This window comes from Natator depressus, chromosome 2 (assembly GCF_965152275.1).
Source record: "Natator depressus isolate rNatDep1 chromosome 2, rNatDep2.hap1, whole genome shotgun sequence".
In the NCBI taxonomy this organism is placed as follows: Eukaryota; Metazoa; Chordata; order Testudines; family Cheloniidae; genus Natator; species Natator depressus.
In genome coordinates, this window is record NC_134235.1 from 12304591 (window position 1) to 12320784 (window position 16194).

General features: G+C 42.3%; 1 protein-coding gene across 1 annotated transcript in view; it reads left to right on the top strand.

Moving 5' to 3' along the window:
* FAM135B (family with sequence similarity 135 member B) overlaps positions 1–14627 on the top strand; it is a 334802-nt gene extending 320175 nt beyond the window's left edge. Inside the window, exons 15-20 of the mRNA XM_074943811.1 lie at positions 741–832; positions 4375–4472; positions 4844–4995; positions 5650–5760; positions 9433–9546; positions 10213–14627. Of these exons, the coding sequence (XP_074799912.1) occupies positions 741–832; positions 4375–4472; positions 4844–4995; positions 5650–5760; positions 9433–9546; positions 10213–10418 (773 nt within the window). The 3' untranslated portion in view covers positions 10419–14627. The remainder of the gene's footprint in view (positions 1–740; positions 833–4374; positions 4473–4843; positions 4996–5649; positions 5761–9432; positions 9547–10212) is intronic.
* The last annotated feature ends 1567 nt before the right edge of the window (positions 14628–16194 follow it).

Genomic DNA, 16194 nt, shown 5'->3' on the forward strand with positions numbered 1-16194 from the left:
CATTTTTGCCCCCTAAATCCAACCTTTTATGCCCAGTAAAATTGTCAGCCCCTTCCTTCGCATTTCACAACCATCCGATCATTTAGCAAAATATCATCCAGCAAAAAGAAAACTTGGTTTAAATGCCGTCACTGAAGGAGAGAAGGTGGCTGGCTCTGGGGAAGGTGAGTATTGTTCACTCTATAGCATATGCAGCAAGCAAAGACACAGGAAGGCTGGATTGTGTGTAAGTCACAGTTTACAGGCACAGCACGCCAGGGGATACACTGGCAGACACTGTGCCTCAGACTTACCCCTTGGGGTCACAATGTGTCCTAGGTCTCCCCTGTTCTGCTTGGGAATGAAAGGGAGTTATTAGCTGTCGCTCTGAAAAGGGCAGCTTATTCCCGCATCTCTGCTGGCCAGCCAATAGCGGGTGAAGTGGCAGAGGTATTGGGATTCCTATTCCCTGACAGTTTCCATCCCTTCACTTCCTGGGGAACACATGCAGCACCTGCAGCTAAGATCTAGGGAGCCCTCAAGCAGCTGCAAAGTTTGTGGGGATTCCTGTCTCACTGCTGCTCCCCTGCATGGCTGTGTCAGGGCTTACCATAACGCAGTGAGCCATCAGTCACAGCTGCACTCCCCGCGACAACTCCAGGGGCAGTGTTGAGATTTGAAAAGAACATAGTGAACAGAATCTGTAGTATTTACCCTACTGTGAAATGAAATCTCTTATCAAGTGCTGTTTTTTTTTATAGGGAACAGCGCAGACCTGCGACTAGTAAAGACTTTTATAGAACTGGGACTCCCTGGTGGAAAGCTGGACTTCCTAATGTCTGAAAGAAACCAGGTAATACAGGTCCAGGTTCTGCCCTCCTTTACATCCCCTGCAGTCCCATTGAAGTCACTGAAACTTAGCCCTTGCAGAGCAAATATCAGGAATTGTACATTTCAAAGGCTTAGGGCCAAAACCTACACATCTTCAGAAAAAGGCCCATTGGGAGTTTTGTGAGGGGTGCAGGATTTAGCATGGATATCCTGCACCAGCTCCCACTCAAATCCGTAGTACTTTTCCTCACTGGAAGGCAGCTGTTGCTGGCCTGATCCTATTGCCACTGAAGTTAGTAGCAAACTCTCCATTGGCATCAGTGGTCCAAGGATCAGACCTTCGGAAAGGAGATAATTAAAAACAGCATGTTAAATGGCAAGTACAATGGTCTGATATATCCATCTATTGCAAAATTATGCAGAACAAAAAGAAAACAGCCGGCCTGATGATGTTCATTCTAAATGTTCAAGAGGATGCTATGGTCTGCTTGAGGGAGTTGGTACTGCTGGTTTCAACTAAAGCATCAGACGGTTTTCCTTTGTGTAGTATATTTTGATGTATTTGCTTGTATGATAAAGAAATGCCCTCCAGGAAAGGTAATCGGTTGCCTGTGCAATGCAGAGCAGCAGAAATGAACTCTGTCCTCTGCCCTACATGCATGTGATGCAGCATATTTAGTACATAAAGGGCCACATCCATAAACAGAGCAAGGATTTCAGTGTCCAGTCAAAAGCATTCATCTGTTCTGTTAACGGTACCGGGAAACTTTAGAGCAAAATATCCCAATGTGGGTTGCAGTGCAGCTCTCTTATCCAAAGGTAGGTTGCAACGGAACAACCTGTGCTCTCACCCTGTTCAAGTTTCTGTTGATGTCAGCAGCCATTCACGGAATGCAGAATGCATGCAAAGTAACATTAATGATGATCATATTGTGCACGTTCGCCAGAGGCTCTCAGGGCACTTTACAAACATGAACGAGTTAAGCCTTACAGCACCTCCGTCTCCTGTTGTTTAGCGTGCGTGGTGAGGCAGTATTGCCCTCATTTTATAGTTTGGGAAACCAGAGCACAGCAAAGCGAGCAGCTTGCCGCTGGTCACAGAGCAAGTGCACAGCACCACTAGGAACTGAGCCCAGGTCTCTTGACTCCTCCTGCGGTGCTTTTAGCCGCCATATCCTCTTCCCGCCCTGAAACAGAGAGCCATATGGAGACTGTGACAGATCTGCAGTGTGAGCTGTCTAGAAAAAATTTGCCTTACGAGGAAAAATGTGAATCTATGTCATTTGGAAAGGCACTGAAGTGATATTGGGGATGGAAACACAGACGAGTGAAATAGGAGGACTCTGTGTGTGTTGTGTCTAGGACTTACACTTGGGATGGTGTTTTTCCACTTCTAAATAACCTGCAAGATTCAAGATAATGAGCTTAGGAGGAAATCATTAATTATCGATGCAGACAAAACAAATAGGCAGGAGGTTAGTAGACTGTATTTAGTTTATGAGAACATTTATTTTAAGGCAGCACTGGAAATTGGATATGCTCATGTTCTCCTTTGCAAGAGCTGCAATTAGTGAGATGAATTTTGTCACAGAAGCATTAATTACTAGATATGTTTTCCCTAAATATCTGTTCCAACACTTGATGACTGTTTCCCTGGCATCTCATTAGTTTTGAATTTGATTTAGAGTCCTGACACAGTTCTAAACAAGAATACTCTCCTGCAGTTCTGTTGACTAGACAATTTATAGTTTGTTTTGTTGTATCAGAAATGGCAGTATTGCCAGAAGCAATAAATAACGTAAATATCCTGTTGATACTCATCTTGCTACTGATTAACTGTCAAACACCACATGGTATTGTGTGATAGCAGCATACAATTTTTTTGATAACTTTGTTAGGGTCAGTTTATAATACCATAGACTAGTCTAGCCTGATAATCCACTAAATCCTAAATCGGGGATCGGCAACCTTTGGCATGTGGCCCGTCAGGGAAAGCCTCTGGCAGGCTGGGACGGTTTGTTTACCTGCAGCGTCTGCAGGTTCAGCCGATCGCAGCTCCCACTGGCTGCGGTTTGCCGTTCAGGCCAATGGGGGCTGCAGGAAGTGGCGTGGGCTGGGCCACCTCTTCCCACAGCCCCCATTGGCCTGGAACGGTGAACCGCGGCCAGTGGGAGCCACGATCTACCGAACCTGCAGACACTGCAGGTAAACAAACCATCCTGGCCTGCCAGCGGCTTTCCCTGGTGGGCCACATACCAAAGGTTGCCGATCCTTGTCCTAAATGCTAAAGTTGGGGCTGGTCTACATTAGGAACTTACATCAGTATAGCTGCATCTCTCAGGGCTGTGAAAAATCCACACCCCTGAGAGACATAGTTACACCGACCTAACCCCTGGTGTAGATCGTGCTAGGGAGACGGAAGAACTCTTCCTAGCTAGCACCTCTCGGGAATGACCCACACCGGCTGGAGAACCCCTCCCGTTGGCATAGGTAGCGTCTACACTTAGGTTTTGTCTGCACTAGCACTTTTGTCCGCACACCTCTGACCGACATAAGTTTCACTGACAAAAGCGCTGGGGTGGACAGCGCTGTGAGCAGGAGATGCTCTCCCGCCAACACAGTGCTACCACCACTCGTAGGGGGTGGTTTAATTAGTGTAGACATAGCCGGAAGTGCTACAGCAGCACAGCTGCAGCTGTGCTAATGTAGTATCTTAAATGTAGACGTATGCTTGGTCCCCTACATAAGGGGGCTGATATTCAGAGGGGTTGAGCATCTGCAGTCCCCTCTGATAGCAACTCAGGTCCCTTTATGAACCCTAGTCTAATAATATTGGCCTAAGCAACTTGTGTGCCATTACCGTGATCTTACAGTGTGGTTCCAGTACATAATACGACTGTGTAAAAAGGGGGTTGTCTTACTCAACAAATCTGCTCACTTTGTGTATGCAGAGTCATGACCGTTTTAGAGACTAAAATGAGTTTGTATGCCCTTTACTCCTGTGAGCCCTGCCAAGCCAACGCAGCTAAGAGCGTATGAGCTGGAATATATTCCTCCTTCTGCATCATCAACAGACTTGCTCACTATTTTCCAACTAGTTACGCCCATTTAAGCCCCCGATGGCAGTGGGCTTCCACAAATGTCGCTATGGGCAGAATTTGGCCTGTAGATCCTTCATTACCGTTAACGATGTATGAGAAGGAAGGAACCAGCCTGAGTGAGTTTGCAGCATTAACCCTGAGGGGGAAAAATACCAAATCTGTTTGCTTGCAAACTGAGCATATTTAGTATGGAATCATTGAGAGACAATAAACATGGAACTCCTTGAAGCTGTTTTTACACAGTCACCTTTTGGAGGAGAAATGCAACTTCCAGGGAACCTAGAGAATGAGAAAAATTGGATCTGTGACTTTTTTTCCCCTTGCCTCTTTATGATGCATGAAATGTTCTTATTTTATTGCTTGTATTTTTCCTCAGAAATATCATTCGTCCAGTTTTTTTTTGTACAGCAATGCAATACATTGACAGTTCAGTCATCAGCTGACACCATTCTCTCTTCACCAGACTGATACTTTTGCTGATTTTGATTCAATGACTGACCGATTACTGGATGAAATTATTCAACATATCCAGTTGTACAACCTCTCCATCTCCCGGATAAGGTAAAACACACTGACGGTTAACTGGATGTGACGGAGCACTGTAATGTTCAATAGAATCATCTCTCCATTATATGGAGCCTGATACAAAACCTATTCATGTCAATGGGAGTTTTTCTATAGACTTAATGGGCTTCACAATGTGTATTAAGATGTTGGTTTTGTCCATACCTGGCAGAGCAGCTGCTGAGCTGGAAATGTCATGGAGGATAAAGGAGATGGGAAAACATGACTAAAAGGCACTAATGAACAATCTGTTTAGAGGCAGAGCCAATCCACATAGGGCAAAAGAGAGCAATGCATGCTCAACACATTTTGAAGTTAAGGAATATATAGACTGTTCTTTATTTGTGTCATTTTGTCTCTCCCAATAGTTTCATTGGTCATTCCCTCGGAAACGTCATCATCCGATCAGTACTAACTCGGCCCAGGTTTCGCTATTACCTCAACAAGTTACACACCTTCCTGTCCCTCTCTGGGCCTCACCTAGGGACCCTTTACAACAACAGTACTTTGGTTAGTACAGGTAAGAGTTAATGAAAAAGACTACGATTTACTTTTGTGTGTAGCAGTACCTGTAAGAGACCATTGTGTGAATGGGGCAGTGGTATAACCAGAGCTGTGGGAAATATTCACACCAGACCTCCAACCACTTGAGTTTAGCTGTGGGTTTGAGTTTAGCTGCATTCAGGAATCCCAGCCCATTTCCTGGATCAGGAAAGCCTGCACATGTGGGCTGAGGCCAGGTGCTTCCACCGCCGCACTGAATCTCAGCTCCCAATCCCCCCCTCCCGCCCCCTGCAGCCTCAATAAAGTTGTTTCTGCATGAGCCCCAAGGTCAGGGAATCCCCTGACCAACAGCTGCCTCTGGAATCAGCAGCATAGTACCTGCAAAATACAGGAGTAAAATTATGTGATGGGACAATAATGTCATAGCTCTCCTGGATCCTGCTTTTCTCTGCTCATGGAAGCAGAGAATACAATATGGCCCTGAGGTTTTCTAGGCACTGGCCACTAGCACAAGAAGAAATGCAGAGTACTGATGGCCAATTGCCTTGGCGCTTCTAGCCCGAGAATGTTCAGTCACAATTTTGTAACCATGGAAGGGATTCTTTAATTTTTGAGACGTTTGGTCTGATGATTACGACTACGGTAAACCCACACCCAATTGTCATTCTAGGCCTATGGCTCATGCAGAAGCTGAAAAAATCAGGGTCACTTTTGCAGCTGACCTTCAGGGACAACGCAGATCTGCGCAAATGTTTTCTGTACCAGCTCAGCCAAAAACCAGGTGAGAAAAAGTCTGGGTGGAGAGCAAATTCTCCAAAGTGTTGTCCTGTGCTGAGATGCTCTTCAGGAAATAAAAGAAGTCGTCAGTGTTTGATCTGTGATGTTTGCTAATCGTTGTTGGCGTCAAGGGGAGATGGGCCTGAAGCAAAACTATTTAATGGACTCCTCTGTCTGATCTAATCCATTTTACCTATGCATTTCTAGTGTAGACATCACCATGGAATGGGGTTGCCAAATGCTCCCCACCAAATTTTGGTCAATTTGCATCTGAATACAAACGCAGTAGTTCAGGCCCATCTCTGTGTGCACACCCTGTAAGCAAGGACTAGCCGTGTCCTTAGGTTGCTAATTTATATTGCTAAAGGGCAAAAACTTTATTGTTTCGTTTGGCTTAGTTTGGAGCCATTCACTAAAGCTGGGTGAGAGTTGACACATAGAACTTTTGGTGAAAAATGCAGATCTGATGATACTGAAGCAGCTCGAGAATTTCTGTTGGTTTTGCCGAATCGTTTCATCCAAAAAAATCCCTATAAAAAATTCCCAACAAGTCAAAACATTTTCTCTAGAGATTTTACAAACAAACCATTTTGATTGTTTGGTTCCAAATTACTTTTTGCTTCAACATGTCCCTTAACTGTATTTTTAAAAAAAATCAAAAATGTTAAAAAGGCTCAACATCTACACGATTTTTATTTTTTTTATATATTGTTTTGGTTTGCCAAAAAAAATTAAAAAAAAAATTTGGTTCAACCCAAAACATTTGATCCTTTAAAAAAAAAATTGCCTAAGGACAAAAAAAATCCACTATGCACACAGCCCTAATTCTCACCTTTAGGACCCAGGGTGTTTGAGTCTAGGTCCTCAGTGATGCTTTTATTTATGCCCATTGCTAACACCACAGTTCAATGCCAGAGGGAGAGTTATCATTCTTCCGCTGTAATGCTAAAGAGAGGTCCCATTACCCCACCTCTATCCATGATCCACTGAACTAACTGAGGCCCTTTCAGAAAAGAATTGGACAGAACCCTAGTGTCCTAGCTAGAATTCCCTCTCTCAGGAGAACATTCCTGCTAATGGAGAAGTCTGTATGTGAGTGGTCAATTGCTGTACATATTTGCCTGCGCTGTCACTCCTGATATTTAATTCATCACCCATGAACTACTGGGATAGGCTGCCAGAAGGAAGAGGGCTATTTGTAAAATCAAATGCTATTATTTAATAATACTTTGTATGATAGATGTGGAGCTGATATGTCAAATGTTATGAGTATTGCTACGTCATAGTTATATGAGCGGAAGTTGTATGTTGCGATTATTTGAATTTCCTGTATAACTGTATTGATCTAATTTATATTGGTGGTAGTGGTCAATTTATCATACACCTAGAATGCTTGAATTCAACTGGGTCTGGATGGGCAGACAACACAGTAGATGCCAAATAAGAACACCCAGGCACACACCTAAAAGATAATGGCATCCTTCCAGGCTGTAGGCCAAAGAGACACAGCCTTTTGCCTCACTGGGAATCTAGAGGTTAAAAGGGCTATAAACAGTTATAAAAAGTCTTGATCCCTGCGAAGGAAGTGAGTTGCTACAGGCCTCTCCAGGGAGTGTCATTGGACAGGGAGACAAGCTGACAAAGAGGCTCTGCAGAAGAGTCTACAGAGAGCGAGGAGATGGTTAGACACCTGGTAAGCAGACATGAGTATAGGCCACTCTGTTGTTTATAAGACATGCTTTTTCTTAGATGCTGTTCTGCTAGATACATGATAAATGATACTCTGCTTTAAGGAGGCTGTTGGGTCACTAGTTACCACTGTCATTGCCCTGCAGGGAACAGAACTGCAGGATCTGATCCCAAGTCAGACCTGCAAAAGTAATCACAGCTAGCACCAGGATCACTGCCACACAGAGCTCAATATTAGGGGAAGAATTGCATGATTCAGCCCTGAGTTCAGGTGACAGCTGGGGGCCCAAGACCTCAGAGAGGGGTACAATCGATGAGCCCGGGAGGAGTCAGAGGTGCAGTTCCCCAGTAACTGTGTCACTTAGTACTTGCCACCCTCAAATACTGTTCAGATGCTAATTGACCCTCAGAGCACTCCTAAGAGATAGGTAGTTAAATAGTAGTCTTCTCATTTTACACATAAAGACACAGAGAAGCCAAGTGACTTGCCAAAATCACAGAGTGAGTCAGAGCTGCACATAGAGCTCAGGAGTTCCTGAGTCTCTTGCCAATGCTCATTCCTCTAGACCGTGCAGCCCTACTAATATTCAGGGAGATGCCCAATATCTCACAGCAAAGTCTGCGGCAGTGATAGTAAGTGAATGCAGGTCTCATCACTCCCAGGCTTGTGTTTTAACCGCAGACCACTCTCTCTCCTACCCTACCATGATCATATGCATACCTCCGTCCTTCCCCCAACTGTGTCGCTCCCTGTAATACAGCCTTGCAATAGCACCAGTCTGCATCCTGTGAGCCTTATCCAAAACCCACTGAAATCAAAGGAAAGATGCTCACTGACTTCAGTGAGTTGTGGATCGGATCCTGGCTTGACCCCTGTGCTACTCCATGAATCTTGTAGGGTGGAGCGCTGTTTGTGAAGACTTCCCTTGCTTTAATGGTTGTGTGTTCAAGAGTCCTTATGATCGATGGTGGTATGCTCAGCAGGCTTATGATCGATCCGTCACTAGCACGGTATACACAGCTGATGTACTAGAATAAGCCGTGATTGGTACTGCACACTGAAGTCATCCATCTTGGCTGGTCCAGATGACTTCACAATACATTAACTGAGAAAAAAATCATAAATTACAGCAATGCATTCTCAACACAATGGGCTTTTAATTACTCAATAGAAAATAATGTCCCGATCCTTATTTAAAAATAAAACGACTTCTGAGTCTACAGTAAGACTATCAACCCTCATTCAGATCCCCCTTAAAAATCTCTTTTCTGCCATGTCACTTCTGAGAATTGGGAGTATTTAAAAAAAAAAACAACCAAACAAAACCCAACAACAAAATCCCTAATGTAATGGAACTATCCAGCGGCTTAACTCCCTTGCTAAGTAACCATGGGATATCATTACTGTGAGCCTGAACCTTTGTGTCTTTCCCACCACATTTTTGTGTTCATTTATGATGCTCATTTGTTTGTTTCATTTCTCAGTTTAGGACCTGATCCTAGAAACACTCACGTTGAACTGAATGGGGCAGTTCATGTTTGTAAAGTTGCTCACATGCATAGAAATTTGCAATATTGGGGACTTAGACTAGAATCTCTTTGGAGCAGGGGCAGTGCCGTTACTTTTTCCTGTTAAGCATCTGGTCCACATGGATGTTAAAAGGATCTAATGACATCACAGCTTACATCAGTGATATCAGTGGTTTACACTATTATTGTACTGTTCTTTAGAAGTATGCTACTTATATAACTATTCTTCCTCGACTATGTTGTGCATTTTAAAACACATGCAATCATGCCATACTCCTGAAGAAGAAGAATCTGTGTAAGCTCGAAAGTTTGTCTCTGTCACCAACAGAAGTTGGTCCAATAAGAGATATTACCTCACCCACCTTGTCTCTCCAGTACTCCTGTTAACATTTGTGTAGATTTGTTGTTTTGATAGATTGCTGAGATATACAATTGTTGATGTATTTCTTTGTTACAGGTCTTCAGTACTTTAAAAATGTTGTACTGGTGGCATCTCCCCAGGATCGATATGTCCCATTCCATTCAGCGAGGATAGAAATGTGCAAAACCGCACTTAAAGACCGGCACACAGGTACGATAAGACCTGTCATAAATAATGGCAAAAGCACAGCAGTATGATTCTTCTGCCACCAGTTTCATGTGAATGATTGATTTTAAATTGGGTTATTCCTGATTTACACTGCTGTATGTGAGAAGAGACATCCATGACCAACAGGTCAAAAATGATGCCTGGCAATATCAGTCTCTCAGCTGTAGTTCTTTCCCTTCGCTTCCCCCACTGTTTTCCCCCAGCCCGGACATAAGTTGAGGAGGGAAGGACATCTTCCCACCCATTCCTTAGGCATTCCTCTCACAGGAAAACACAAGGCCTAAGGGGACCCAGATCCAGATTCAATATAAATCATTCAAATCCCTAGAGAGCATTACCTGGTTTCCTCACCAGCCTCCTAAAAACACCTCAATTTAGTGTTCTGGAATAAACAGGCAAGGTGTTCTGGCCTTATCTGGTTCCCCCATCAAGTCCCAGAGGAGCTGTATGCCCCATGCCACATTGCTAGCCCATCTGAACTCTACCTTACAGAGAAGGAAGGGTCCAATTCTGTTACCTCTGAAGATAACGGGAGTTTTACTCTTCACTTCAGTGGGATCAGGCCTAAGTCCTGAAGTACTTTATACAGTGTAGAAGACCCATCACCAAGTCACTAACACTTTGACTGCCTCTTAAAATCTCTTTCAGGTCCCATTTACGCAGAGATGATAAACAACCTGCTCCAGCCTTTGGTCGGGGTGAAGGACTGCACTTTAATCAGACACAACGTGTTCCATGCACTCCCCAACACTGCCAACACGCTGATCGGACGGGCTGCCCACATAGCCGTGCTGGACTCTGAACTTTTCCTGGAGAAGTTTTTCCTCGTGGCAGGACTCAACTACTTCAAATAGCACCTGAAGCACTGGGTAACAAAGGAAAAGCAGAGTGTTCAGTGGCATAGAAGCCCTTAGCCAAAAGAGCGCAGTATTGGAAATGAGTAACATGCTCGTGATGAGGTGGGACCCTCACACTCCTCCCATTTTCATTTATGTTTCAGAGAATAAAGTGCTGTGGCTTTAAGGTATTCCAACTTCCAAATATTGGTGCTTTTGGAAGACACAAATATTCATGGTCAGTTTCCATGTTCTCTTTTGATTGTTCACCTAAGACAAAAGCCACTTCTGAAACAGAGAACAAAAATAAGAAGGCCAACTCTATAGATGTGACTGAACCAACATGATTCCGACCTCTGTTAAATATCAACTTTGATTTCACGCTCATGTAATAAGAAAGCTATACATCTGTAGCACTTTTGTTGGGGGTAGTTAATACAAGAGAAAACAAGCATATATGAACTCAGGTTAAAACCTCCTTTTTGATGAACTGGACAAATATGAAAAATATTTATGTGGTCAGAATCCTTGATAGCATCAGTGGTTCCATTTGTCTAAAGAAAATGCAGAGATGGTTCCATTATCCATACCCATTTGTAACATTCATACGCTCTTGGCATGGAAAGGGGGAGAAGAAACATTTAAATAAAAAGAAGGAGTCTTTATAAAGCCGTTAAAAAGCTCCATGTCATGTGAAATAAATGAACTCAAGATAGAAGCAATCAAAGCAAGAGGAGTCTATTGGAATAATCATGGGATACAGTCATCTTCTGTTAGCCTCTCTTCTGTTTACATTTATGGACTAACATTGGTTTTGCTTGTCTTTATAACCAAGGTACATTTTTTATTTTTTAAATCCATACCTACCTACATTGGCCCCAATGTTAAAAAATTTTGGTATTCTGAGCTGTATTCAAAGTCATGCCAATTAATAGTGCTACCAAACCAATCAAAGGCAGTAGGCTGTAGCTTTTCAACAGAAGGTTGTGAAATGCTTCAAAATACAGGGCTCTTCTATTGTGCCCTTTCTGAAATATGTTAGTCCCACCTGGAACGCTGTATGCAGTCCTGACTACCACAGCACTAAAGGTGGGAGAAAATTTTTAAAGAGAAATTATTAAAAAATATCCAAGTTGTTTCCCAAGGTTCAAAATTGACCCACTTTCCACTTTTTCCATTTTTGGGTGTGTTTTTATTGAAATTTTTATCAAAGATATGATCAAAATTCTTAGTGTTAAATTTTGATAATGATTTCAGTAAGTTTTCCTAATGTATTTGATCAATTGTCAATAAAAATAAGTCACCTCAATTTTTGCAAAAAAAAAAAATTGCAAAATGGGAAAAAATCAACAGCCCTTCATGAAAGATTTTGCTTTTGAAAGAAGGCAACTTTGTAATGACAACTGTTGTGTTCAGAAAAATGAGCAGCTCTTCATACAGTAGATCTTGTACGGTGTGCCGTGCAGAACTACGAAGATTGTAGCAGTTGTCAAGAATTAAATGATGAGTTAAGGTGAATGAAATTATGTTCCCTGAAAGAGGAGATTTCAAAGAGCTCTAAGGGAAACTTTGAAATTTTATGACAGGTTTCAGAGTGGTAACCATATTAGTCTGTATCAGCAAAAACAAGGAGTCCTTGTGGCACCTTAGAGATGAACACATTTATTTATGCCCACATAAATTTATTAGTCTTTAAGGTGCCACCAGGACTCCTCGTTGTTGTTGTTGTTTTTTAATATTGTGAAAAACAAGATGGAATTTAGGCAGAATATTTACTGAACAGGGTCATTAGCAAATGGAACTTCTGTGGCAAGCAACTGATGCAAAAATATGAATAGGCTTAACACCAGTGTTTGATTCTAGATACGAAGGACAGGGCTGATGGTGCTAATAATAAGAAGGCGGGATTAAGATCAGCAGAAAATGGGCAGGTATGCTGGGCCTGGACACCATTTTCTGTCCCTTAAAGGTCATGTTGAAATGAAATAGAAATAGTAAGCATTTATATAGCATGTTTGGAAACATTAAATATTAATCAACACTCCAGTGAGACATATGGGACATTATCATCCTCACTTCACAGATGGATAGCTTAAAGCTGAGAGGCTATATGACTTGCCCAAGGCTATAAAGGGAGTCCGTGTCAGAGCCAGGACTGGAACTGAGGAATCCTGGCTCCCAGTTCTGTACTCATACCACCAGCTCATACCTCTGCTTCTGCAATTTTAGTGCCAGCTAAACTTATTTACCACACAATTTATCTCCTTCTGCGTAAATATTTGTATGAAAGTTCTAACAATAATTATAACGGTGTATATAGGATTGGGTTTCATATAGATAGAAGGTAGTCTTTTTGCATTTATTTAATTTTTATGCCAGAAAATAATTTATACAGAAAAGGTGTTATTTAGTTCCATCTCTTCTACTTGAATATTTATAACATTCAATTTGCTAGTACTCAGTGAGTCAGGCAGAACCCTGGAGAGTAATGATTCCTACATTCAAACCAATGGTTTCTGACCTTGGAACAGTTTTGCCTTGCATTTGTCTATTAGGCATGACACCCTGCCTTTATTCTGTGTGTGTGTGTGTGTGTGTGTGAGAGAGAGAGAGAGAGAGAGTATGCGCGTGCGCAGGCATGTGACACTCCTAAGCCAATAGGAGTTTTGCATAAAACGAGTGGCAAGAGTGTCCCTATGTAATATTCATTAAGGGCCTGATCCAAAGTCAATGGGAATCTTGCCATTGATTTCAATGGGAGTTGGATTAGGCCCATACAACCTGGTCCCTTGAAGAACATTACAGACAGCTGCCGTGGTTCTAAGATAAAGCCTAGAAATGTCATTCTTTTAAAATGACTGGTTGTAGATTTTATTTTCCTTGTGCTGCCAGAATGTTGTGAGAAATATTGGCAGTAACAGTCCAGGTTGATGTTGATTTGAAGCTATCAGGTGTCTTGGGGTTTTGTTTGTTTCTTTGTTTCTTTGTTTGTTTTAATTGGGATGCTGTCTTTGTAAAGACCCTGAGTAGTATAAAACCTATCTTACCTACAAGTATGTATTACAGATGTGCAGAAAATACATGCAGCCATTACAATGTATATAACATCTTAAATGTTTGAACATCATTAAACTTATCAATTTGGACTCATTTGGAAAGGCTTTTTTATGTCAATTTATATATATTGCTTACTACAGATATTTTGCTTACTACAAGGATAGTTATTAATAAGGTGATAGATATATATAGATAGATATCTATCACCTTATTAATAACTATCCTTGTAGTAAGCAAAATATCTGCAGAGCTGATTGTCTAGCATCTTGGTTACAGTGTAGACTTTGGGGGTTGTGTTTTTTCATTAAGACACTCTTTAATATCTAGTCGGCAAAGTTATACCCCAGCATTACCAGTAGCAATTGTTTTTACTTTCAAACCAGAAAAATAGCGCGTAGTATATTTAAACTGATATAACCGTGGAGTCACACGTATAATCCCAGCAGTCGTACAGTTCACTACAGATAGGTGGGGGTTTCAAGAACTGTGGGAGAGGTGAAGATGAAGAGTCAGATCCTCAAGTGGCATAAATCGCCACAGCACCACTGAAGCCAAATGAAACTATGCTATAGACCAGCTAAGGATGTGGGCCAAATTCTTACTTTTGAAAAATCATTTAGGGCCTAATCCAATGCCCTCTGAAGCCAATAGCTACCTTAATTTTGTGTTCAGTGGGCACTGAATCACATCCCATGTCACGTCTGATTCATCACATCGACCAAGACAGTTCTTTCATTCTGCTTTTCTTCCTCCCTTCCCCAGTGCTCTGATTGGAATCACTTGGTGAAGGTTCAAGATCTAATCCTGAAATCATAGTCCGCCCTGACTTCAGGGCGAGTTGTCTTAAGTGAGTAGTGAAGAACTGCAATATTTGACCCCAGATATTGATTATTACCAGACCCTCATATAGTCATGTGGCCAGCTGAACAGTTTATCTGGAGATTTTCAGTCACTTCTTAAGAAGCAATCCATGCGGTCACCGGCAACATTTGAGACACATCACATTCATAAAATATATATCCCAAATGCATGAGGTATCCTGGCAATTTTTATTATCTCGAGGCAGTTTCTGACACATTTCAGCCATCTCCTCTTCAGTGACAGGATTTTCTAGTTCTCTGTGATGCCATATTATTCTAAAAGCCAAACAAAACAAACTAATAAAATTGTATGGACAGATTCCTAAGAATAGCTTAATGAAGGGGGGAGGGATAGCTCAGTGGTTTGAGCATTGGCCTGCTAAACCCGGGGTTGTGAGTTCAATCCTTGAGGGGGCCATTTAGGGATCTGGGGCAAAAATTGGGGATTGGTCCTGCTTTGAGCAGCAGGTTGGACTAGATGACCTCCTGAGGTCCCTTCCAACCCTGATATTCTATGATTCTAAGAGCAACTGAAATGCGTTGCAAATATACTGATGGGTTTTCTAGCCGGAACTGTCTTTTTAACCAAAAATAATCATGTATAAGCAGCCTGTGGTAGGAAAGCTTTGATATTAAGCATGTGGAAAAATAGGAGGCATTTTAAAACAACTAGCATTTTGGGGATAGCTCAGTGGTTTGAGCATTGGCCTGCTAAACCCAGGGTTGTGAGTTCAATCCCTGAGGGGGCCATTTAGGGATCTGAGGCAAAAAATGGGGATTGGTCCTGCTTTGAGCAGGGGGTTGGACTAGATGACCTCCTGAGGTCCCTTCCAACTCTGAGATTCTATGATTCTATGTCCCATTAATCGCTGGGCTAAATTCCCTTCTTAGCTTCTAACACAGTGCAGAGAGTCTTGCCAATTCTCTGTTTTGGATGAATTCTATCTCACTTGTAATGGCTGGCTACAGATCTCATTTTTTGCATTTCTCAGTTTTAATGCCAAGACAACTAGGACACACATGGACTATATCTCAGCACTGCAACTTGTCAGGGGGAAATGTTTGAATTCAAACTGCCCCAGTGGTTCATAGAAAGAAACTTAACTTTAGCTGTATGTGAGTGAACATCAGCTATACGTCTGTGGAATAGCAGCAGCCTCTAGGGCTTGGCTAGATTAATTTCAGAGGATCATGTTTTCTGTCATCCTCTTAACCCACATTGGAAACATTATGTATTCATGAAAAAATCTTTGCACGAGCACACTATGTGTTTGTGCACCTGACTAGTGACTATTCAGTTTCCACATACAAGTGCAAGATTTTACAGATACAGTGGGATGCACCAGCAAATATTAAAGGGATGACTACGGAGGTCCTTTAAAGATCTGGCTGCAAGTATTCCTTCTTCGGGCTTGTCATATGTGCCCCTTTTCTCTTTTATAAAGTGATTTATCTGCAATCAGAATGGTGCCAAACTGTTGACTTTAATGGACGCTGAAGGTGCTCAGCACCTCAAAGGATCGTGTGTTTGAGTCTGAAGAGTTTGAAATCTTAGCATGTACAGATGCCACACAGCCTTGGAGAATTATAACAGTAATAACAATACTCCCCTTTTGTTATTGCCTTTTCCCAACTGTGATTCGGAGGCAGAGGGATGGAATGGCATGCCCATGCCCACAGCAGGAATTTGCATCAAAGGAGGAATTAGAATTCATTAGCTTCTTGCTCCCAGTCCTGTATGCAGAGCAGGGAAGCTCAGCTCTCTTACAACACTACCTCTGAAACAGCTGGTCTGCTCTGATATTAATGCAGTAGGAAATGGCAACTGTAATACCACCAGGGCATCTAACAGCATTGTTAGCCTCTTACCTTTCAGG